Source organism: Brachyhypopomus gauderio, chromosome 14, assembly GCF_052324685.1.
Source record: "Brachyhypopomus gauderio isolate BG-103 chromosome 14, BGAUD_0.2, whole genome shotgun sequence".
Lineage (NCBI taxonomy): Eukaryota > Metazoa > Chordata > Actinopteri > Gymnotiformes > Hypopomidae > Brachyhypopomus > Brachyhypopomus gauderio.
Window position 1 is genome coordinate 16,564,065 of NC_135224.1, and position 26,013 is coordinate 16,590,077.

Below are 26,013 nucleotides of genomic sequence, written 5' to 3' on the forward strand. Positions count from 1 at the left end.
CTTTACTTTAAAAACAGATTTATAGCCTAAGCAGTCAAGATCCAGCCACAAGCACAGCTGAAAACATTGAACACCAAAACTCATGTCAGACATTTATTCAAAACAGTAATCTAACATGCAAGTGTAAAAGATTTACTGCAGATTTGTGAAAAAAGTTCAGAATACAGAATCAGACACCTACTGTTAAACTGTAGGGTAATATAACGGGAAAACACAAGTGGAATATTATCACCACTAAGGAGCAACAAGTTCCCTGCATTATTTTTTTCGACATCTGTGGACCAGACAGATATACTGTCCTTCAGGGGATTCCTGGCCATTGTAGTCAAAGTCAGCTCAGAGGGACCAATCACAGGATTACAACTTTGTTAATGAAATTTTTGAGACTAATTAGAAACATGCTTTTATAGGTGTGCCCTAAGCAGTCATCTGCTTCACTCTGGGTAATCTGAGAATAGGTAATCTGAGGCACCTGCATTACTGTACTACACATTCCTGAATTCCTGTCATTACACAGTACCATTAGAGCAGGCAATATGTCAACCCTTGGACACACAGAAAGAGAGATACAGAGAGACAGTAAAATGTCCCAGTGAAGGGGACATAGATCATCATTAGAAGGTGATCTGTTCTGCTACTGTTTTGATATGAAAGAAAATATCTTTGTCTCAACTGGCACACCTCCTGATACTATTAAAGTTTTGAAATGTCAATGCTTTAAGTAGTCGTTCTTGATGCCGAGAGCGTCACTCAATCTTAGATCTAGATCTTCCATGTATTAAAAGTGCTGGTTTGACCCAGTTCACCAACATCCCAAAGGATAGACTGGAATGCGGGAAATTGGGGTGTCTATTTTCAATGAAGTGCAAGACACAGGTGCCCATACCAAGTTTCAAGCTACAAACTAAAAACATCCATTGTAAACAAATAATTGTTTTTATAAAGTGTTAACAGGAAAAACAAAACACTCTTGGACTAAGAATATGCCTCTCTTCTGAAGTGCTCAGGATACAATTCAAAATGCCAAAAAACATGTTACTTCCTGTTTTGATTAAAGAAAGAGTGTTCAAGCGTCTTTTCACCACTAAAAAAAGACACTCTGGCAAATCCTGGACTAGCAAGCTATATCAGCAGCATTACCAAAGAAAAAAAAAAAGCTACAAAGTCACCCGCCATAATTTGCGGTCATTTCATCCTAATAGTGTCATGACACATCGTAATGTCTACAAAAAAACGGTCACTTGATAAATGTGTCAATATTTCAAGTTGACAAGTTTGACAGTTTATGCTTATTGAAACAAGTCTTTGTAAATACTTATGAACATTTTAATCATTTGTAGGAATCAGATCACGGAGCCTTTTAATTGAGTCCTTCAGTAGTGTCACCAATATTTTGACTTTTAGTATATATATATATATATATATATATATATATATATATATATATATATATATATATATATATACACACACATATATATATATATATATACACATACACACACACATATATATATATATTATATTTAGTAAGGTGTGCATAATTCTGCAATTGGGAAATTATATTGATGTTGATGCATCTTACAGTCCAACAACAGACATTTTTACAGATAAGACCTCTATGTGCTCATTAATAGAGTGTGAAGCATATAACTAAGATGGACTTCCTTTTCAGCTGTAACTGAACTGAAACAAAGGCAATCACCAGTGCTGACAGTCAAGATGAAGAAGTCGTCTCAAATCCAAGGGTCCATGGCTCCAGACATCACTACTCAAATGTAGTGATAAAACAGGGAGCTCACCAGCTGGTTCAAGATTTATCTTTAAATGTGACATTATAGATATGACGGAGAAAGCTACGAACATCTGTCACCAGACCCTCAACCTCACCGTAAAAGAGATGTGTGGACAATACATTAACTTTGATCACATGGGTAATGATACAAAGGTTAAAAAAGACCGAGCTGGGAGAAACGAATAAATAAAATGTAATAAAATGTTTATTGGTGACAACAAGAGAGCTGATGACTATTTGTTCCTCGGAGACTCAAACATGGCAACTACCTTGTGAAGCGGTACTACCGTATCTTTGGCAATGCAGGGTACCAGGCTTCCCCAATAGACTATTTCTGCATTTGAAATAAGTACCAATGTACAACAACAATAGCTATCCATCTCGCACCTTACCTCCAGCCTGGGTACTAAGGACTGCATTGTGTTGCGTCTGCGAGATAAACAAATTTAAATTACTTTGGGATATTTTTCCCTTGCATGCAGTTTAAAGCGTTCAAGCAAATTAGAAGCCCACCAGTTGGAAGCAGCAGACTCTACACGCTTTTGGCAATTTCCCCAGACCAAAAACACCTGATTCGCCTAATTGCTCCATTTTCTAGGAGCTGGTTCAGGTGTGCCTGTCTAAGGTGGAGAAGCTCCCAGATACGCATAGCATGAGGACTGAAAGAAATGCGATTCTCTTTCAACTTTAGCCTTGCGGTTTAACTGCTAGATGGTGTTACACATTATTAATTACAGAAGGCCAAATTAAATGCTGAGATGTGTTCTTATGAATGTGTGAATTATGAATATGAATGTAATTTTCTTTAATTTAGATAACTAAATATTTCCATGTTTACGTGTCACTCATCATTCTAAGCTCAATTGATCATAGGGAGAGTGTGTGTGTGTGTGTGTGTGTGTGTGTGTGTGTGTGTGTGTGTGTGTGTGTGTGTATAAACGCAACAGCTGTACAAACATTTATGCGGTTTACTCATTTACAATATAACTACACAGAGCAAATCACAAAACTGAAAAAGCCATACTGTGTTTATATATAGATTTAATTGGAATTTTTTGTAGCAAGACTGTCACAGAAAACCATTCACACAGATTGCAAGATTTGTCTGCATTCAGAGAACACAGGGGCTTGAGTGCAGTGCTGTATGCATTCGTAAGAAAAGCTTGTGAGTCACCCCTCAGGTTGGTGAAATAATTGTTAGACATACAGACAGCACTCAACTTCAGCCAGATTCAGTGGTAAGCTGGGAGCTTTAAATGCCATTCAAGAAGGCCCACACACCAGCACAATGCACAGAAGACCATCCTGTTTTCATCTATGACACAAAATGCTCTTGACATAATGCAAGATCATTCATTTATTCAAATGTAATGGTAATACAAGGCATAAATGCAAATTTTGAGAGGCTTCTAGCAGTAATAAGACAGGTGTACACATTTGCATGGCAAATCAGTGGAAAAGAGGAAAGAAGAAAGGAAAAATTGTTTAAAATGTTAAGAGAATGAGTGCGGAAGAAATATGAGAACCATGTTTCTATTTATAGAATCATGTGGCATAGATGTGTATGCATGTGTTAGATCGGCAAAACCCTGCAATGTGAATCTAATGTGTAACTGACTTTTTCAAAGTCTAAGAAGCTATCTGGTGTCAAAGCGCGCGCGCACACACACACACAGGCGCGCACACACACTGCGTAAGCAGTGACTAATGTAGTGTGTTGCCTTGGCACCCGCAGGCGAAAGAGGTAGCGAGCGTCTAAACCTCAAGGCCGGTCCAACAAATGCGGAATGTCGGCGGCGACACGCAGACGGCTGGGCGCGCTGACCAGGAGAGCATCACGCAGACAGGGCGGGCGCGGAGGGCGTGGGAACGCCAGAGCGGGAGGGCGGCAGGAAAGCGCAGCGCCTGCGAACGCGATACGAGCTGAAAATAGCTCCATTCAGAAGGCGAGCTTGCTGGAGCATGAGCAGAAGGGAGGAAGAGGGAGTGAGAGGGTAATTATTAACAGATCAGAAAACACAACGTCCAGAGCTGAGGTATAGCTGGTGCAGAGAACGCACAGCAGATATCGGAATTACTAAATCCTTATCACACACACACACACACACACACACACACACACACACACACACACACCACACTTAGCGAATATATAAACACACACCACGATCAAAAACAGCAACACCAGACAAGTGTTCAAAAACAAGGGTAAAATTAGCTCCCGTATACAGGCACATGCATATAAAAGGCACATGCACTGGTTTATACCTTCCTACAGTCGCCACACTACAGTGAACATGCAGTTGCAGCTCACAGACATGCACATGACATGTTTTGCTAAATGGAATCTTGTTGCACAGCTGTACAACAGAAAAAATATTCTTACACAATGTGATTTGAATATCCCCACTCAGATTAAACATTTATGTATTGTTTATGTGCTTATGAAGCAATATATTTATGTACAAACAAACTTTTCCACTGTGACACATCTGATAGAATTCACAGACAAATTAACTATGTCTAGAATTATCCAAACTAGAAGCAGAAATAGTTTCAAAATTGACACTGTACATGGTGTAATAGCAAAATGACTGCAGGCTATAATTAGGCCACATAAAACAGAAAAGAGGTGATGAAAATACCCATTTTCCCCTCACAGGCCTGATCATACTGGAATGAACTGCAGTGGCCAGGCATTTGTATAGTGCCGTTAAATTATTTAGGCCTTACAACACTACGACCTCTGCATTATGAAGTAACTGTGAAGCACGCCACTGATTCGTGTGATGAGTAACTGTTACAGTGTTAAGGATCAAAGCGCCGCCATTCAACACGCCACTGCACACATGCGTACACTGGTCTTATTTCAAACATTGACTGTCCAACTTTACTATCTTACATGCAGTACCAGCGGTGCGAGGTGATGGATGGTAGGCGTCTGCTTCAAATAAAGTTTTATTGAAATCTGGTGTCTTGCGACGTTCCTATTTTTCACCTGTCTTTTTTTACCCATCTGATTTTGCCTTTGTGTCTTTTGTATGTCCCTCTGGGTAGTATTGATCTGTCTCTGCTGCCGTTTGCATATCTATCGCTTTGCCGATCTCTTTTCTCATCTTTTTACCTCTCTGTCTGGTTGTGTTCCAGGGGCTCGAACAGGGTCTCTGAAGTACTGTTATTCCATGAGCAAAGCTTCTGACTCCTATTTACGGTTGTATAGAGTATTTTGTTTCTTTGTTTGTCTATTTGTTTTCCTCCTCCAATTGTGGCTACCGCCCCCGCATCTCAATATGCAAATGTGCATCTGATAACACTGGTGCTATTCAAATGAGCACGAGGCACAGACAGCGGATTGTTTTTTGCCACAAGCAAGCAAGTTCACCTGAGAAGCAGCATGACGAGTTGTGGTTTGTGCTGAACTCAAAGAGGTGATAGGAGATAGGAGGAAAGAGAGGAAGTGAAAAAAAAAATGAAAGAGGAGGATGGGGGAGGGGAAGGGGAATGATAGAGATAGAGAGAGAGATAGAGATAGATAGAGAGAGAGAGAGAGAGACTTGAGCAAGACTTGTGCAGTCTTGCCCTTCGAAGCCATATGGTTTGACAGATGCTTTGATAAAATAAATAAAATAAAACATGTTGAGTGAATATCTGATATGTAGCCATGATCCCTGACAGCTGTGCAACTCCATGCATCACATGTTTAGAGAGCTGTAATGGTGAGTGCCCTTTTAAAACAAATTGTTTTTTAAACAGCAAAAATGTCATGATCAGATGAAGTTCCATCTCCTATACTTCACTAGACAAGTCTATACATTTTGTTCCCCCTCTCTTCCTCTCTCTGGGTGAAAGGACCGTCTGGCAGACAAACAAGATAAATGAGAGGGCACAAGTTGAATATGATGCAATATTATTCCAGAACAGTTAAATGTTTGCATCTTATAATGATAGAGATGCTTACGTAAACAATTATGCTGTATTTCTTTTATTAAAATTACATAAATTAAATGGATGGAAATTAAATGGAACATGCATCAAGTTAGTCACACATGCTGTTGTCACCTTACAGTATGAAATTTTTTGATCATATCAAAGTTATGATATCCATCTGCCCTGAGGCATCTCTCTAAAATATCTTTTAACATTAGCATTTTTATTTTAGCGTGTTTTATTTTAAGTGTCATTTCAAAACACATCTGTACAGATCTTTGTATTTAACAGAAAAGCAAATGAAAAGGTAGGGCACAAGCTGTGCACATAAACTGTGCTAGTCAGCCAGTCTCGTGGTACCCTTCACATTACAGTGACTGTACGTGCTCAGCGAAAGCAGAGTCATGAAGTGCCACACTCCAGCACATATAGACGGGCAAGTCAAGAACTCCATGCTGTGATCAGACTAGTGTGTGTGTGTGTGTGTGTGTGTGTGTGTGTGTATGGTGTCATGCATGTCAGGTATGTCTGTGAGTGTTGGGTGATGAAAAACTGCGATTACGTAATGTAACCCACCATAGGGACACTCAGCTGTCTCCATAGCAACATATCCTCTTGGATATTCCGGACTACCATCTCCCACGGTCCACTTTCAAAGCTCTTCCTCTCGCTGCACACACCTGCATGTCCATGTGGCTGCGTGTGTGTGCGCAGCTGGAGTGGATGGGGGCGTGTGTCCTGTGGGGCAGGTGAGAGTTCAAACACTACCCTCAGGCTTTGGAATGGGTGAAGCAACTGCTCGGCTTGGAACGAGCTTAGATGAGTCTGGAGGACGGTGCTGCACGCATGAAGGAGATGACAGCGTGTCAGAAACGTAGCATCCAAAAATAGATGACAGGTGCCATATTTGATTGTAAAAGGAACCTGATCCATGGTAATGTTATTGTATTAACCACATTAAACCAATTTGCTCCCACAACGGGACCGAGTGCTTCAATACAAGTTTTAAGACAGCCTATAAAACAATACTACAGCTGGAGGTCGCCCAAGCCATGAGCTGAAGAAAAACAGCAGAGTGCAGAGGCCGCACAGCTGTTTCTCCTTCACCCGTAATAAACATCAGCAGGCAAATGTGCAGTAAAAGGTCAGGAACCCAGAAAGGGTTGGACCTGGGCCCAGAACCAACAGGACCTGGGCCCAGACCCTACAGGTCCTTGCTTTAAACTAACTCGTCATGTACGATGGCCCATTTCTGCAAGGTTTGTGATGTAGAGGGACAGGTTAATGACGTGAGCACCTTGGTTCCACACAAGCCTACACCTGCCCTTGACGCAGTCTGGTATGCACACGGGAGAAGATGATGGGAAGGGAGCTTAAGTGCGTGGCTCTTTAAGGCTCCCACACGCTGGGTCCGTCAACCCAACCAGAAAAGACAAGAAAAGAAACAAAACAAAATGGATGAGAAGAACCCACAAGTGCACCGATGTGATCCAGCAAACATCACTGCTTATACTGCCATCATTACAACCATCACATGGCAGTCTGCATTACAGCTTAGGTCAGAGAAATCCGTGTTTAACTCAGCTGCTGACCACCAGAGAAATGGTGGGTTTCCTTTTGAATGTAATCCAAACTTCCAAACAAAGGACAGTTTCCAAACCAGTTTTCCAATACTCCTCCACCCCCTTTATGTTTCTTTGGTATCCAACATTCTGGAGCAGAATGTCTGTTTCTCCTGTGTATTGCTGTGGGGATCTCATTAGATGTTTCTTATTTTTCCATGCAGATGAAGTGTGAGACCTCTTGACACGAACAAGGCATTTATTAAGATCACTTAGAATCTCACTTAGCAAACACTGTTTCCCTTGGGAACCATATTGCTCACTCTCTCTCTCTCTGTGCGTTTGTACATACATGTGCACACAGAAAATAAATGACAAACGTGTAATCAATGCAGGAGATTGTGAGTGTGTGCAGGGCCACAGAGTGGTCATAAAGGATCTCCCAGGAGGCAGAAGTGTACGGTGTGAGTGTGTGTCTGTATGAAGAAAGGACACAGAGGGGATAGAAGTGCATATGCCTGCTTCTGTGTGGGTCTGTCTACCCAGAGGGGAAGCTCAAAAGGGCAGATGCATGTGTGTGTGTGTGTGTGTGTGTGTGCGTGTGTGTGTGTGTGTCACAAAGAGCAAAAGCTGGCAAGATCTGAAGAATGTACTGAAAGGGAAGGCTGGTGGGGGTTGCTTTGTAGGGCAGTCTCAGAGTGCGCATATGTGCGCATTTGCGTTGGCAGTCTGACTCATAAATACCATGGAGTCGTGTTTGTTCTATTAGTCAAGCTGTTCATATTCCTGTGCTGAACACAGCAGGAGCATTGACGATTCGACTCAAACCACTCTACAAGTAGATCCAGCCAGCGGCAGAATGTGTGGGAGTGTGTGCGAGAACCGTTGTTAGACCAGAAGCACATCTGAGGCACTCTTGGTGCGGTCAGCTTGGTGTATGATACTATGCAGTGTGTCACAACCACTGAATTAGCATGGGACCACATTATGAGGTAGGATCTCATTATATCCAGTACTTGGATGGAATTCCTTACACACACACACACACACACACACACACACACAAAGTGATCAAATTCAGATTAAAAAGAAAGGAAAAACGACAAAAATTTGCCTTTTCCTCTCCACTGAGGATGAGCAGGAACAAGGGAATACTATATGTAGCAGATAGGATAGAAAAGCAGGTAGGCCCAAAATAAAGGTTTTGCAGCCAAAGCAGTTCAGTAGAGGTTGAAAAGTTGTATGGACACATTAGTCTAGTACTAATCACATTAAACTTTTTACTACTAACAGCTGGACACACAGGTGGCGTTTCAGAGATGGCAGCAAAGTAAAGGGCTCACCTGGGCTGTATGATGCCCTGATGATAGAGGTCCCCGTCTCGCTGACCTGATCTCACCAACCTTTGGAGTACTTTGATGTTTATGTGTAGTAAATGCAATGTCAAGACACGGTGCCGCTTTGGAAAAGCTTTGAAAGGTTCTGGAGGACACTCTGGCTCTTAGGACCTCTTAGGGAGCGGATACACCGTCCTCCTTCACTACAAACATGGTGATTTGTTGACCAGACACACACAAGTAATTGAAGCTGCAACACAGTACATCTACAGATGTAAAAGGACAACAATTTCTACACTTTCTTCTACAGCTGTTAAAATACACTTCAGAGTGTTTTACTCTGCAAATAGAATGAGTTAATTGAACTAATTAATCTGTGACTGGTGAAGACCATGAAATCAATGAAGAGTTTTGTTATGCACCTCACCTTCCCCAGGTGATTATAACCCAAATAATTATATTAATAAATGGAATTTACAAATACATCCAATGAAAGAATTTGCATGAACATGCAAATTTGTGAGACAAACATTGAAATCTTCCAGAGGTAGAGTTCTATACATGAACACAAACACTTTTGTTGCCTCCTACCATAAAAACCTCAGGAATTCATCAAGTCATACTGAAACTAGAGCTGCTTCACTTCAGTCATGTGGTGTGGTTTGAACAGTTTGAATCAACCCTGGTTAGAAGTTCCACTTTTACTGTGAAATGGACCTGCTGTTGTTTGACAATCTGCTGTTGGGCATGAAGCCAATTATTAAAGAGCCAATCTGAGTCATTAAAGAACTATAACACAGAATGCTGGACTAGTTTGTCATACCAAGATTAAGATTATATTGTACTTTCAATTTCTAATGTTTACTCAACCATCTTTTTAGTCTATGCTACTTTGAGTTTCTCAGATTCAGTTTCTTTGCTTTTGAATGCTAAAGGACCCATAGGCTAATTGTCATTCACTTTTGGTGACTGAGCTCTGTTTTTGTAAATGAAATCTTATAGCACATGCTATGCTAAGGATCCTTACGCTAAGGATTTGCTTTCTCAAAATAACTTTCTTTTTCTCAAGGAGTGAAACATCTTTAAAGAATACTGGCCAGCAATATTCCTTTGGTCTCTATATTCAAAGTTTAGATTTCCATTTATGTAAAACATCTTAAACCAAATTTAAATAAGCAATTTGCATATAGGACAAGGTGCTGATTTAATGTGATAAGCATAAATAATCTGACCTTTTTCAATGTCACAAAATAATGGTTGACTTTAAAAAGTCAGTGTCCAGTGATGCAGACTTCAAAGTGCTTCTGTGTCCCAGTCTGTCCCAAAGCCTAGTGAGCCGTCTACATAGACAGCGTTTGACGTCATAGTGTGTGGACTCCTGATACACAGGCAATTCATAGGTGCCTTAAATATGCTGCCTACTGAGATACCTTAATCTGGTTTAATTAAGTCATCATCCAATGGGTTGCTCAGCTGATAAGGTAACCCCATGTTTCACGGCAAACTCCTGGCAAAGTCATTTTCAAATGTGCTATGTTGTTTCTAGAATTTTCAAGAAACATTCAAAAAATATATTAATATAAAACCATATAGCCTTTATTTTACCTTTTAAGTTAGTTTGTGTCCAAAGCTACTGTAGTGAATAGCCAGCTTGTTAGCCAACAAACGTCTTGGCACAACAAGTAGCTTATCAATTGCGATAAATAAAATTGTGATAAAAATGGGAAGAGAAGAATCAATCATGTTAAAACACAGAGGCAATGCTAGAAACTGAGGTAAATACAAACATGGTTGCAAACATTGGGCGAGAACAAGCAGTGATGAAATTACTCTCCAACTGAAGCATCTCAATAACCCACCTAACGAGGATAGATGTCGGTTAGAATGCTACCTACTTAAACAGCTGTCTACGTAATCAGTGAATACTTAGGCAGTTCTCTAGGCTTTGGGAAAGACCCATAGACTATATCGCATAAAAATATATCAATATTTCTTAAAAAACAATCACCCATTCAGAGTCCATCGTGAACTAATCCACAAGTGAAAACCTCAGTATCAAGGTACATGGAGTCACCATGAAGAAAAATATGTACATTATGGAAAAAATATGTTGAACACAGATGAGTGAGATGCTCCGAATGAGATGCTCCAGCCTCATCTTAATGCAATTTGAAATGTAAAATGTGCAGCCTATCAAAAACAACTCCAACATTTCCAGACATACGAGAAACACTCCCAATATACTTGGGGCCACCTGCATTAAACTTAGAATCACGAACAATACAATCAATCGGGTTGATGGAATAAATAGCTGGCTTCATAATTTTTGGTGAAGAGTTTATACAATGTCAAGCTCCGGTTGCCATCTGCCTCCCCCCATTGTACCAGGTCTCTAGTCCCTTTGACTTTAATTAGCCCCAGCAAAGTGGAAAGAAAATTTGAAGCAGTACACTGAGCCAAAAACAGGGACAGTGAAGATTTCATGATGGGTTCTTCTGTTCTGGCCAACATAAAATATCTTTAGCATGAACAACATATTTTCTGAACTCTAAAAAAGGACACTAGTTTGTAAACCTAATTGCGCTCTTTTGGCTAAAAGGCCCACTGACTGCTAAGAAGACAGTTCCATCTCAACAAGTAGGCTAGGGAATTATTCTGTTCAGCATCACGCAAATTTGACAAATACTGGTCCCATCAACCATCTGTGATTCTTTTATTCATTTAGCATTCAATATGTAAACTACATATCAGTGATTTGAGAATAAATTAAATACCAAAACCCACCTGCTACATCATAGCCATGTAGCCAAGTGTTCAGAGAGTACAAACACTCCAACTATCCAACTTGACTTTTCAGCCCAAGCCAGCAAGCAGAGTGGTTCAGTTAAACCACCCACGGATATAAAAGCATAACTTACTTTTTGGGCCTGGATTTTTACACTTCTGTACCAAAACACTCCCACTACCACTGTGACATTTTATTTAGTCTTTAAATACTTCTGTAGAATAGTATTCGATACGAATGTCACCAAAGCATAAAAAAAAACCAAACAAAAAAAAGATACTGTAGTTTAATGTTTGCCATTTCTCCTCATACAGAGTTCATTGTAACATATACAACTGTTCAAGAATAGCGCGAATGAACAGTTTTAGAATGCTAAGCTCATTAAGAAAAAAAAGAGATCAATACAAAAAGTGCTTACACACATGCACACACTGCTAGGAACTAATGAATGTCAGTAAGGCAGACCTGGGCAAACTATGGCCCGCGGGCCACATCCGGCCCATTGTGCGTCCCTGTCCGGCCCGCGAGAGGCCAATCATAAATTTAACAAATATCAATGTCGTGCGTGCAATACAACTGTGACACTTTTATTTTGAAAGCTACGTTTTTGTTAATTCCGTGTGGATGTACGTGCTTGTGTGTGAGCTACGCAAGAAACACTGTAGGTGATCAGCGACAAGTTAAGGCAAAATTTATACTTTCGCGAGTGAACGTAGCATGCGACTCCGCACCCCTCGCATGAACCTCCGCGAATGGCGGAACATTTACGTGACAAATTATAATTGTGAATTGTGTTCCAGGTTTGAAAAGTGCTGGAATGTTGGCTAAAGTACTTGAAAATGCTTGAAATTGTAAGTGTATTTCGATTCACAACAAATAGCTGACTGAACAGGGGGTATTCCAGAAAGCGGATTCAGTGATTAAACCGGGTAAGTAAACTCAGAGTTAACAAAAACTCAGGGTTTTCCATTCCAGAAACCGAGCTTAGAGAGAACCTGAGTCAGCTGGGAAATATTGAAATGGACCTTGAAAGTGCCGTAGAAGTGCTTTAAAGCTAGGTTTAAGCCGACGCGGCGCGAAGATCGCGGGGGTCCGCATGGCGAAAATGATGTAATCGCGGTGGCTCTGCCCGTGCGCGAGGGCCTCGCGCGCTGTTGATTCGCGAGGTCGTGCACCTCTCAAATTTTGTAACTTTGTGCGCACGCCGTGCCTCAACGCGATGGACAAAGTCATGTTTGCAGGGTTCATACACCTTTACAAGGTGGAATTAAAGCATTTGTACGTCACTTTCTAGGTCCATTTCAATATTTCCCAGCACGTTAAACTTAATTAAGGTAAATATTTATACATATACTCGAAATTATTCAAAATAATTCGCTTTTTTGTCACATTATTCAATGGTTGTTTAAAGTCTTCACATTCTCCCATGTTTCGTCCTGGAATTACAAGAGGCTCGTATTTGTTAATGTAATACAAGAAAACTGTTCATTCAGATGGCTATTTGTTGTGAAACGAAGTAGTTACAATTTCAAACATTTTCAAGTATTTAGCCTAAATTCCAGCACTTTTCAAATCTGAAACAAAAAGCAACATTAAAATTGGTCAGGTAAATGTTCCTTCCATTGTTTTTGAGGGGTGTTTCTTTATACTAACACACATTGTTTCGGAGAACACTACACAGAATGTGAAGCGGCAAGTATAAACGCCTCCACCGTTTGCAGAAGTTCGTGCGAGGTGGGCGGGGCCACCGTAATGACGTCATTTTTATTTGTGTGGCCCTCTGACACAATTCAGGTTTCTCATGTGGCCCCTTGTAAAAATTAATTGCCCACCCCTGCAGTAAGGTGAGGGCCTTCATCCATGCGTATACGTGAGGTCATTGACACCACAGCTTGTAAAACTAAGCCATCAGGGGAGATACAGACACACATACACACTCAACCCACAAGTCAGAATGTGCCAGATCCCCAAAGATTCATTTTCTATTTGCTTTGTCCCCATTGATTTACAGTCTTGCCCATTATTTTGGTTCCATTCCCTTCAACAAAAAAATCAACAGTTTACTATAGTACACAACAAAAGAGTCATTTCAAAACATTTTGTTGTAATGTGCTTTAATCTTTTGGCATTTGCATCAATTATGCCTGACAGCTTCATTTCTAGGTCTAGACTAAATTAACTGAAGTCTAGAGGGTTACTAAGAAAGGTAAGTGGGTCTGTACTATTTAATCATTATGCACAGTATAGACCCGACCAATGGGCCATAACAGTCAAAGAATGTGGTGCAAAGGATAATTAAGATCTAAAATGTAATTTTTGCTGTTTTAAGACAACCAGAACATATAAAAACATTGAAAAAGCACATTTGATTGACTGAAACCACAAATACAGACATACCACATGCCACTGTCAGCTAGCAGGTCCCACACAGGTATTTTCTGTGGGTTGTGATATGGGTGATTGCTAATGTCAGTATTAGAAAATAACAAAAGAGGTAACAGCTCTATAGGCCAAATTCAAGAAAAAAAAATCAAAGGCAACAATCACAAGCCTTATAAGTCATTTTACTGACCTGATTCTTAAAGCCAATCCTCATCAAATCACAGGACACAAACACTATAACTAGCAAACTGAGAAAAATGTTCCATTGCTGGGTACAAAAGAAAAAAAAAATCAAACATACTGTCTGCTAAAATGGATGTAAAAGAAAAGTAGGAAGATGAAGAAAAAGCAAGACTTAAACCAGATTGAAAGATTGCATAGAGGGGAGGAAGTGGAAAGACTAAATAAGTCGAGAAGTTGACCCCTTGCCTCTAGATCTGGTCATACACCATCTAATGTTACAGCCATCTAATGGCCGTTATTAACATAATAGCCCAAGACGCATGTCCCAGAGACTTGAGATCCAAGACAAAGTTTCTTTGTTGTAAAAGACATTGGCTGAAAGTTTGGGATTAAGGAAGCAATACAGTCTTGGCCATTTTACTTCAAATGGCTGGTTAAACTCATGGCACATGATAATGAATCTGCCTAAAATGTTTAGGTCCCCCCACCACAATGAAGAGAGTGATGCATGTCAACACACCTGGATGGCATGGCTTAACCTTTAAACATTACCTTCGCTAATATCTTGCTAAGGAGCAGAAACCCACTGTGGAAGAGCACTGCTGGTTTTCCATAGATGGATGCGCTCTCAGAGACAAAGAGGCCCTAATTAATTGAAGCTAAACTGTCCTACAAGCCACTGGCCTACTTGGGTAAATTAGGATGTTGACTGAAGACTCCCGAGGCCAATCCACATTTCCCCTCTCCTATTTGAAATTGAAATAAACTGATCAGGAAAAATAGAACTCAATTGTGCATGAGTGGATGGAGGGGATGGTTATATCAAGCCACAACCATCTGAAAAGTCTTACTTTGAGACATTTAAAGTCTTGTTTATGCCATCCAGGCAGTTCACCTGACATACATCCTGTTGATCTATCCGGTCTGAAAACATGGGAACCCATTGGAATTGTAGGCTGCAAGAAATCATTCATGAAGTGTCCATTAGCATGGGTGCAGGCACATGTCATTGTTAGGGGAAAAAGGGCTGCAATGTGATGTTAAAGTAATGAGGACACCTGATACAGCATTTGTGACGCTGTTTGGTTTTGTTAATTTGGTAGTTCCCCAGCCCTTCCCAGATCCGTATGTTCCACAGCCAGCATTACATCTGCACTGCAGTTACACACTAGTTAGATGTTGGACTCGGCACATGGCCGCATTTTACCCTCTTAGTAACAGACAAGTGAAAGAGAGAGATAAGAAAAAGAGCAATTAGCTGACTGATTTCTGGCAAGGTATGACAGGACTCCTGCAATCAAAGCACTGGTCATGTCTAGTAGTTTGTCAAAAGAGGAACTTCCTTGTCACATAATATCAGTGCATGCTATTCTAATCCTCTCTATGACAATATTTTTGTCTTCACAAATATATTTAATCTCAACATAAACTAAATGTTAAATTGCAGAAGTTGATTTTTTCATTCAGTAGGAACAATAGCCAAGTGAAGCAGAAACTGCATTTGTCCGTAGAAAGCTGAGAACATGTTCTGGTTCATGTGCTGGTTCTGTGAATGGGAGAGATCTCTGATTATATAACACACTTCTATCCAACTGCCTCTCGTATGGCAGACCGTGAAAGGCACACTCCATGGACTCGGCCACCACAAATAGAAAACAGAAAAATCTAAATGTTCTCCACTACACCTAATCATCAATTTATGAAATCATGAAGAAAGTAAGAAAAATTTTAAAAGTGAAAATTCTAGAGTGCACATGACAGTGAAACATTTTTTGTCTTTACTTTCCATCTCAAATATCTAAATATTCAATTTCCAGGAAATTCTTTAAGATGAGATTTACAGAACACAAAGGCACGTTTGAGAGGAAGCTTGCCATACAGCTGTCCCTGTTCCAGGGGCCTCTTATCACCACAGATTAATCAGTCGCTCCGACAGATCGGATCTGGGGCTGATGACAGCAGCAGGAGCCTGAGTGACTCTAATGAGTGAATGAAGGATTCCTTACCAAGACATTCCTGACAGATGCAGGGCTCTGCATGAGAGACTTTCCTTCCCCCCACCCCACTCCACTCCAGTCACTCGCATGCACGTACACACGCACTCTCCATCCTCAAACAAGCTATTTTTAGCAAGCCCATGCAGCGCACAGTCAGGGGGCCCTTAAGGTGGCTCGAACGTCTGTAAACTCGCAATGTTTTACCAACGACACCCAAGCGGTCCAGGGATGCTGCAACTAGCGGCATCAACCTAGCACCACAGCACAAGGACACCCTTGGTGCTGCGCTCCACGTGATTCTTCTCTGATGGGTTAATCAAAGGCTAAGTGGAGTATTACCTATGGGTGTAAGGGTGGGTGTCTAACTGAGCAGTGGGTGCGTATGCTTTTGTTTGTCTTCAGACTGCAACAGAGATGTGTTTTCATTATATTTTTCACGTGTGACTGTTCATGTGGATCATGATGCATTAAATCACAGTCTGGTTTTGTACATATGTGCTTTAGTGTATGTGCAAGACAAAGACATGGAGGTTTATACTGGTCTTCTTACAATGCTAACAAGCCCTGAAAGGCTCTCAAAAGTCCCAACATGCAATCTGAAAAACAAAGACCTGAATGCAATTGAGACAACCAGTACATGCACATTTGACAGCAAGCATTAAACTGCCTTCATTTGTGTTTGGTTTGGGTGAAATAAATTGTGATAAAGCAAGGACAAAGAACCTTGCTGCCCGTGACCCACATTACCCTTTACCCCAAGCATTGCTGCCAGTAGGTCACTATGCCTAGATACATGCATTTGGGTATCGAACACACAACAGTTGAAATGCAGAAATGCATTTAAAGTTTTAAGCTTTAAAAAATAAAAAAAATAAAAAAACACAGGCAGTCGTTACAGGATTTTGTTGACCTCAGACAGGCACAATGGCTCTGCTGGTTGACCCAAGTTCACAAAGTGTGTTTCGTGATTTCAGAAAATATGTTCAGTTTTAGAGAACCTGAAAGAGAAACTGAGAGACAGGAGAAATAAGACACTGAAAAAGTGCGGACATAAAAAAGCTGGGTCTGTCCATCTGTTTAGATGTGCTCAGTCTTGATTCCAGAAGTCATAAGCTCCAAGAGGCCATCTGGAAATAAGGCAATCTGGCCCTAAAGCAGAGCACAAACTGACATGAGAATCCAGTTCAGGGTGACTTAACTGATGGGAGCATTTCCACCATTTGCTGGGACACAACAATGGGGATTTGAAATGGGCTTCTCCTCCCTGGAAGCCAAACCAGGGCATCATAAATTTTGACAAGCAAAATTTATACATAGCATTGTATACATACACAAGTACTATTCAACCATGCATGCACACTACTTCCCATCTACTGTACTTGGAGGCTAAGGTTCCTATGGCTGCCATGCTAGATGGAGGGGCCAAAGTAGTCAAACACCACCTTGGTAAGTTTGAATCCAACTGCACAACATCTACAGGATAAAGTAATTAAGTAAATGCTGCCCCATTACATGTTTAAATTATTTTATTGTTTTGGAATCCATGCTAACTTTAAGCTCCATCCATATTCCATTATAGGAAATACGAACCCCTGAAGATTGAAGTTAAACCAGACATTCAAGTTCTATATTTTGTAACACATTTTTTAAGTGACCTCACTGTTCATTTTAGGTCAGAGTTTCCCTTAGAGGTCTTAGATTTGCCCTGACTTAATTTCCCCAGAGTCACAAATACTCACATTTCCAGTCTAGATAAACCTAAAGAAGCTCCGTGGAATCACTACTTGCTTACCGATCTGAACCTCACTAATCTTGATGGTCAGAGTGCAGAGAAGAAAGTGATGTGGTTCCGAAGTTACACCAGAGAACCCAAAAGGAGTCCAGGTTAGCAATTCTGCTTAGCCTGAAGGCTAACACAAATGATTACAGCTGCTCTCAATTCAAGTCACCATTCTCAGGTGATGACCCAAATTGAGGTCCCTGAGGACAAAAGAAATGTCCTTGAATTCCAATGTTTCATAACTGTTTAGAACTTTTAGAAGTGTTGAAGACATAAAATATAATGAGGAAACTTTATATAGACCTATCTGTAACTTGATGTGTTCCTAATATAAAAAATATTAAGATCACTTTAAATATCAATAAAGATTCTTAACAGAATCCAAGTTGTTTTGTCTTTAAAGCAGATCTTTTCAACATCTATTAAGACAAACAGGCCTTGTAAAAAACATGGTGTCACTTTCTTAAATTCTTCTTGGGTAAGGAGGGCACTGAAATTCAAATATTCATTTGAGGATGGAAGGCTGCTTTCAAGTGAGCTGCCAATTTAAATGAGCTATTAGATATTTTTACTGTCTATTATCCTCTTAAATTATATCCGTTAATAAATTCCAAACATTACAATTTTGATTAAAATGATGGTTCAAATCACAATTTTATTAATCTAATCAAAGTGTTCCAAAAATAAACTACTCTTAACTAAACTAAGTTTCTCAAACACACGGGATGCATTTCTATGTAGAACACATAGAAAATTAGTTGATCAACCAAGGGAATCCCTGGTCAGAGGACCTTGAATTGGCGACAGGATTTTACTTCTTATGCCCCTTATACACACACCTTTCTGAAGTGTTCTAGTCCCAGTAGAACTGACTAATACATCATATAAATCCATAAAATCAACAAATCAATAAAGCACACTTGCAGGCTCTTCGCTGGTTGTTTGCACACCGAGCTGCTCACCCCCCTCCCCAGTGACCAGTGATACTCCTCCCCATCCTTCTCCACCTCTCACCCGCCACTCTCTCTCTCGCCCGTCTCCACCTTTCGCACTCTCTTCACCTCTCACCGGTCCATTATGGATTCACCGTTAGTCAATACTGAGCCACCGAAGCCATTCCGCACTCCCACTTAGCAAACAGCTGCCAATGAAAGCCCAGCTAGACATGACAGGACGTGCCAATTCGGTCCCATTCTATCCATTTTCCTACTGACAGAATGAACCTAGGTGGTGAGGCTAAGCAACCACATGGACACAAGACATATTTTGGGCTATGGCCCAGTACCTAGCAGAAAGATTTACATCCACGTTTATTGAGATCTTTGAATGCTCTCCATCTTGAAATGGAGAATGTTTGTACTATAGGCTGCCTTGATTATCATCAGGCCTCAACTGTATCATAAGCATGAGTGGTTTGAGGTTCACTTCACACAGTAAACAGAATGCCAAGCCACTGCACTCAGATGTGCTCAAATGTTTCCTTGTGTATAAAGAAGCAGAACTGATTATTTTCAGCGCTTGTGTGCGAATATTAGAAGACATGGAGATGCCCAGTGAAATTAGCAAGAACTGTTAGCAACTGTGTAATTCAGTGCTCTACTAGAGCATGCTGGGCCAATCTCTAATAAGTTTTTTTAGATTGTCATATATTGGTTAGGCTTTGTAAGAGTGAAAGAAACTCACCACCAGGTACTAAACTCTGGTTAGTACCCTGCTTAACTGTGTGCTACACCAGTTATACAAAAAGCTCAGAAACACAGATAATATTGCACCATTTTATGATGTGTTCCAGCAGCCATCAGATGTGAGTGCTTACCCCTGGCAGAGAGCTTCTTGGTGTTGATAATTTTGGCAGCATACTCTTGTCCCGTGGAAATTTTCATGCATCTTCTCACCACTGAGAAGGCCCCTCTGAAAGATAAAGTGTCAATCTTGCTTATTGCTATCGTCTTTTCTCATGGGAAAATAGTTATTTAAAAGGAACACCATAACCATTTTTTTTAAGTTATATAAAAGGGTACTCCTTGTGACAAGGTACTCTGAGGAGTTCAACCAGCATTCATCACATCCCTGTTGATTCAACTCGGATGACCAAGGGTTACGATAAAGTCACCAAACTCATATAGCAGTACAGCTTACTCAGGCTTCAGAATGAGGAACCACATGGGGCCTGCAGACAAAGCTAATGGCTATACCAGCTGAGTAGTTATGAAAAAGTTCTGAAAATGTTCTTAACTAAAATAGTCATGAAAAAAAACTAGTTATTGTGAAAATATCCAGTAGCCTACTATCTGCCAAGTCACACTGTAAAATAACAGAACTTTCTGTATATTTCCACTGCAAACACAGTGTCCAGGTCTGTAGTGGAGTGCAATGGAATAGGCTCATTTGGGGGTAAAAAGATATTTGGAAACCTTAAATGGGAACAATAAATTTGAAAACAGACAAACAATAACTATGTTTTAAAAGCTAACCCTTGCATATTCTATAAGAGTTTGTCATTCATCAACAGCTCACTCTGAGTAGTGCATTTTTCCTCTCAGCACCGTTTTGTTTATCCGACAAAGGAACAAGCGTCTGTGTCAAATGCCAGTTTCATCTCTGGTGTCAAAACCCCACAGTTTAAAAATGTAACACTGGATATTTCTAGAAACAGACCTTTGTCAAGTCCTAAGAACATTTCCAAGTAGCTTATAAGCTTTAAAACGCGGACAACGAAGAACCAACGAAGGTAATTCGCCGGTGTTTGGAATTCACCCCACAAATACCCCTAATACAAATCTACAGCCAGTCTACTCAGGTTTGACTGATTAACCTTAGGGGAATCCCACAGTTTCTGACTAATGCACTGCCAGGTTTATAGTCCAGTAGTTGTTTAGCGTATCACAAGAGAAAGCAAAGTGCGAACTTGCAGGTGCAAAGTACCGTAAGCTAAGTGGTTCATTAGATGTTGAAAGTAGTACGGCTGCAGAACAGGTAAAAGGTGATAGGCAAAACAGTGGGCAATATATTTACTACTAGACAAGGGGTCTGTAGCGCTTCAGAGTAGCCTAATATACAATGCTGCCTTCACTGTGTTCAGGGTGTGCGCATAACTTACTTTCCCAGTTCTTCATAAAGCTGATATTCGTCGGTAAACCTTGTACAGGTTGCTGAAGTCATGGTGAGGGAAACGGGAAGGAAAATCTGAGCAAAAGTCAAGTCTTCTGCTGCAACCTCTTCCTCACCCGTGCGTCAGTATCTTCAAACACAAAATAAAATGTTTAAATTGTCAGAAGAAAGGAAAAGTCCACTCTATCAGCTACAAATCCACGTCCCTTGTCAGGTGGTGGCTCTAATAGTGTTCGGACACTGAACGTTGGTACGAGAAGTTAAGACCATCAACACCGCGCCTGTTCTGCAGCCTCGGTTTAGATGCGACCTCCTTTCACTGCTTCCTGCTTGTGAAGCCACGGTTGATTTTACCGCTATACAACGCTTCCCCCTGGTGATCGAGAAGAACAGTGTCGCTATAATTGTGTAGTGTTTTCTTATTTGAATTCAGTTTGAAAACATCCACCAGGGACATTCACGCATTTAGCCATCAGTTTCGATTTAGAAAACAATAATAATCTGGCTTTATAAAAAGTAAGTTTACATAATATTCTGGAAATTTAAAAATTCCTTCTGGCAAAACCTCTGGCAATGGCTGAATCCCAAATTGCACCTACAGTAATCTACTGAGACAATAATGTATAATTTGTCATGTACGGACCAAATAATTGGACCTTCTACAGAAGACACAAAGTGGTGGCTTTCCTGCCAATTTACATATTGTCACACGTGAACGTGATCTTTGATCTTCTGGCTTAGATCTTCTGACCGTGCACTCTCACGTCACATAGCCTATATCTAGTTGCCAGCTTGGGTTCGGTAGATCAGCAGTTCTCATGTTAAGGAGATTAACGACACCATTTAAATGTACATTTAATGTCACAAGAAAGCAATCGAATTTCTTTGAAAAGTAAAAAGTGGGAGATGATAGAAAGCACCACACGGTGACAACGTTACATGTGTGAAAACTGTCAGCGGTCTGGCTGACGACCTGTCTCAATGTGCACTCGTAAAAAAATTATACATTTGAGAACACAAATGTTGTTTATTCGGCTGGGTCAAAACCTGGTCTGTTGGTTTCACAGTGAAGAATCGACCTCTTTAGCTTTTCGTAATGAGTAATAACAGGCAATATAATTATTATGAAGCCTGAATAAAGGATTTTGCCAAACATGTGCAAAGACCCATTTACAAATCTATACCTGTTCATCGATATCAAATATATAAAAAAATATTTCCTGCAATTGGTGATGAGTTCTAAAATACGAGCACCCCTTCATGTTTGTACGTAGCCTACTGTAAGTCTGCGGTTTGTGTCGAAATGCCCTCTCCTGGTTACACTGTTTATTGCATGCTCAGGCCATATGCTTAGTTCAGTAGCTAAATGGAAATCAAAACATGATACTGTACAACTGATGTACAGCATCATTTATAAAGAACTGCTCAAACATATATGAGTTAACATATAAAGATCTAATGATCAGTTATGGATGTTTTCAGTTATGTATTACCCAGTCCTAAATAAAGTTCAAATGCCTAACCATTTCATTGCCTAATGTTATTGCATAAAAATATATATAAAGAATCATGGAACATAGTCCTATGCCAATTCTGAGCAATTATTCATAAAACAAGTAAATACACTGATGGAAAAATAACAAATTTTGTCTTGACAATATACCAAAGAATATACCAAAGAATAAATGTATTTATTTTTATTCATTTTTGTAACATACCATTTTAGGAGCTATATGTACATTGCAATGTGTAATTTATATATATATAGTTTTTTTTTCATCTTGCTTCAGAGGCACATTTGGGCTTTACATAATGCACATGAAACTCCTCCATCTGTTTCGGTGAGCATGCTGATGGTAGTCCCAGAGGGCTCAGAAGGGAGTGAGCATTTAAAGGTTTTCTCATTCTGTTGAAAAGAGACTGGTGAAATGAAGGTTCAATCGCAGACGGAGAAGAAAGGTGTCTTATCAATAGTGTCAGCCAACATGCTGCTCTTTTTAAACAATGAGTGTATTGGAAGTATCGATCAAAAAGCAGAGAGCTGGCGCACCCATGAAATGACTGTAAGGAGGGTCAAGAGGAAAGGGTTGTGTGTTCTCTACTTGTGCTGCCTGTGCTGTTAATGTCTTTGGAAAGATGCCACTCCTACACTCTCTTCTCTGGGAGTTTCAGCTGGAGGAAACTCAGCATGCCAAAAGCAACAGTGTCATACTGGAGGCCATTTCTGAGTGGTGCTCATTCTTAACGGAGGAGGTACCGAAGAGGTGGTCTGTTCTCTTCTCTTTTCTCTTCTGTCCTATTCTCCCTTCTCTTCTTCCTGCCTGCCTTAAGTCAACTGTTACACATTCTTCCTTATATTCATAATGAACCATATTGATTTATTGACTTAATGCTAATGTCATTAATATGTGCCTGAAACATACATAAATTGATGACAGTTATAAACAAGGTCAGTTTGAGGTTGTGCCATCTTTTCCTATACTTCTGAAAAACCACTGTGCTGATGTAGCATTATTTCTTTTAATATTTTTTGTATGCTGCAAAGTACATTCTGTCATCATAAACCACACATTTGAAATGTCACCATAAGCAACAAATGTTTTGATTTAGTTCCACTTATCATACAATAAAGCTGGAACAGCTGACAAGAGACCACAAAAGTCCCTGAAATCTGACCTTCTATAAGGATGTCGTCATCCCACAAGATACCCAGTGTCTCCTGACAACCTTTCACAGTATTGTTGATGAATGTGATTTAACCACAAAAATCAACAGCAGGGCAGATCCTCTCCTTTGGTCTGAATCATGTTTTCCATTAAACATTTCCCACACTAAGGGAGGTAGACGTAAGTATGACTGGTTTATTCAGACATACACCTAACAATTAACACCCAATAGTCATTGGGCCAGTTCACCAGACCCAGATTAAACTAAAGCCTACAATTCATGTTCATCTTCATCAGTGCACATTGCAGTGCCCATTAAAATTGAATATTTTTTTATGGCCAGTAATTTAGAACAGAGCAAATCTTAACCCTTGTCTGTGATACTGATCTCATATGTCTCTATGTATATGTATATTGTGTATATGGCATGGAATTTGTCTCACCCTTCAAAACTTTCACTCATCCTTCTGAATTCATCACTGCATCTGGCACACATGGTATGTCGGAAGAGATCAGCTTTCTTTGCCTAATCAACAGAAAATTCTGCATGCTGCATAAAACAGAACACTCAACTCTATCCTTGGCTAGCAAGAATTGAAGTTACAAGCTCATGCACATGAACATATACTATGTAATTCATTTAGCTTGAATTGGTTGAGAAAAGATGTTTGGCACATGATGGCTACGGATATGTGAAAACGGTCTCAGATGTAGGGAGGGAGAAAGAACGTCAGTGCTGAGGCAGCTTAGGGGATGTGCCAAGAGGTTCACTGTGGAAGAGTGAATGTGTGTGTTGGGAAGGGGTGGGGGCAGGGGGTGAATCCAGCAATCTGGCACGCTCGGGTGGTGAGAGTTTCAGCTGGGCGCAGATCTACCGTTCCTCACAGTGGGGAGAGAGTGAGATGGAAACAGGGTGGAAGAAGAGAGGGAGAGAGAAGGAGGAGAGGAGTGTAGTGGGAGAGGGGAGAGTGCCAGTTTAGAGGAGGAGAGTGAGAGAGGAACAAAAGTGAGAGAGAAATGAGAGAGAGAGAGAGAGAGAGAGAGACGGAGGGAGAGACAGAATGAGACAGGAATGAGACAGAAAATTAAAAGTGAAAAGGAGGGAAGAGCAAGATGAAAAGAGAACAAGGGAGAATGAGCAATACATCATGAGAAAAGGGAGAAAGGGAAAGAGGGAAGAAAAAAAAGAAAAAATGGACATTACCAAGATGGGTTACACTTGAGTTTGGGTGAAATTGCACAACATGGGATCTCCCCATGTCTTAGTGTCCTTGGAGCAGGAACATGGGTAAACTAGTGAAATGACTGCATATCAATTTGGCTCTGCGTGAATGAGCAACCTGTTCCCTCCCTTACGCAAGTGCAGAGAGAAGTGAGCACAGGCACACAATCATGCATACACACAAACAACTCTTGCATACCTTTTCAGTGGAGACCGTAGCACTTGTTACTGATTTTGTTGTCCTAAATGGTGCTACACTGTGGGAGGTGTAATCGTAACATTCCTGCTAATGTTTCATCCACAAGTGTATGTGAAAAATATGACATTTGCACTGCAGCCAAGTAGCAACAGACGTCTCACTAGATGTAACATCCTGGATCCATCAATCACTAACCCCCAGGGCAACCTCGTATGCTGAACATCCAATGACAACACAGACATGCGTGAAGTGAGCAATTACCATGTAAAGTCTGCCATGCTACCTCATACCTAAGGAATGCAGTGACGTTATCAAGAGATCAAGGACTACAGAAAGCCCAGAGGCACATTCACATACATAGCCAATAGTGTGCCAATTAGCACGATTTCATACATTAAATCTGAGAAGCTGCACATACCAGCTTTGCTTCACATTAAAGCTTATGTGTTAGATACACCTGTGGTGGATTACAGAGAAATGCTCACGTTGCAGATTCCACACATTTAGACATATGCAAAAACACATATAAAGGTATACATCATAATAAAGGTATACATGATAATGGAGGTATGCGTCATAATGGCAGTATGCATCATAATGAGGACGGCCAATAGCATGTAAACAAGTAATGATCCTGAAGATTTGTGCACAGGCACACTGTACCTTTCTTCATGAAGAAAACCCCCATATTTCTGAGTAATAAAGGAGGTTCAATGATCAGGTGACAGAAGAGGCTATGAAATGCATTTCTATTCATCATACTGATAGTGAAACCATTCTACAAATAGCAGTGCATTACAGGGGCATTATCATCTTGGAACACAACAACATAAGGACTTTAAAGAGAACTCTGTTAACAGCCAAGTGTGCACCGGGTACTTGTAAAATGGCTTAATATTCCTTGGCTGCATAAGCCCATGCAGAGCAATCACTGAATGCCCACATGGTTGTTTGTTTCGTCATCCAATTGGCAACAAACATAATTGGTCAAAAGTATCCAGTGATTTCTTAAAATGTAAACACATTTATGAAGGGAAAAGGAAAGAATATCATACTTTTCTCCTTTG

The 26,013-nt window shown here is 40.4% G+C and overlaps 1 protein-coding gene across 11 annotated transcripts in view; it reads right to left on the reverse strand.

The window, feature by feature from the left end:
* camk2d1 (calcium/calmodulin-dependent protein kinase (CaM kinase) II delta 1) overlaps positions 1–21,197 on the reverse strand; it is a 51,082-nt gene extending 29,885 nt beyond the window's left edge. For 4 of the 11 annotated variants that reach the window (XM_076973564.1, XM_076973558.1, XM_076973559.1 and 1 more), the window contains exons 1-2: positions 20,849–21,196; positions 19,565–19,659 (exon numbers count right to left, since the gene is read on the reverse strand). In XM_076973564.1, the coding sequence (XP_076829679.1) occupies positions 19,565–19,659; positions 20,849–20,910 (157 nt within the window). In that variant the 5' untranslated portion in view covers positions 20,911–21,196. Of the gene's footprint in view, positions 1–19,564; positions 19,660–20,848 lie in introns of all 11 variants that reach the window. The other 7 variants (XM_076973563.1, XM_076973562.1, XM_076973561.1 and 4 more) reach the window with 3 other exon arrangements.
* Between the last annotated feature and the right edge of the window lie 4,816 nt (positions 21,198–26,013).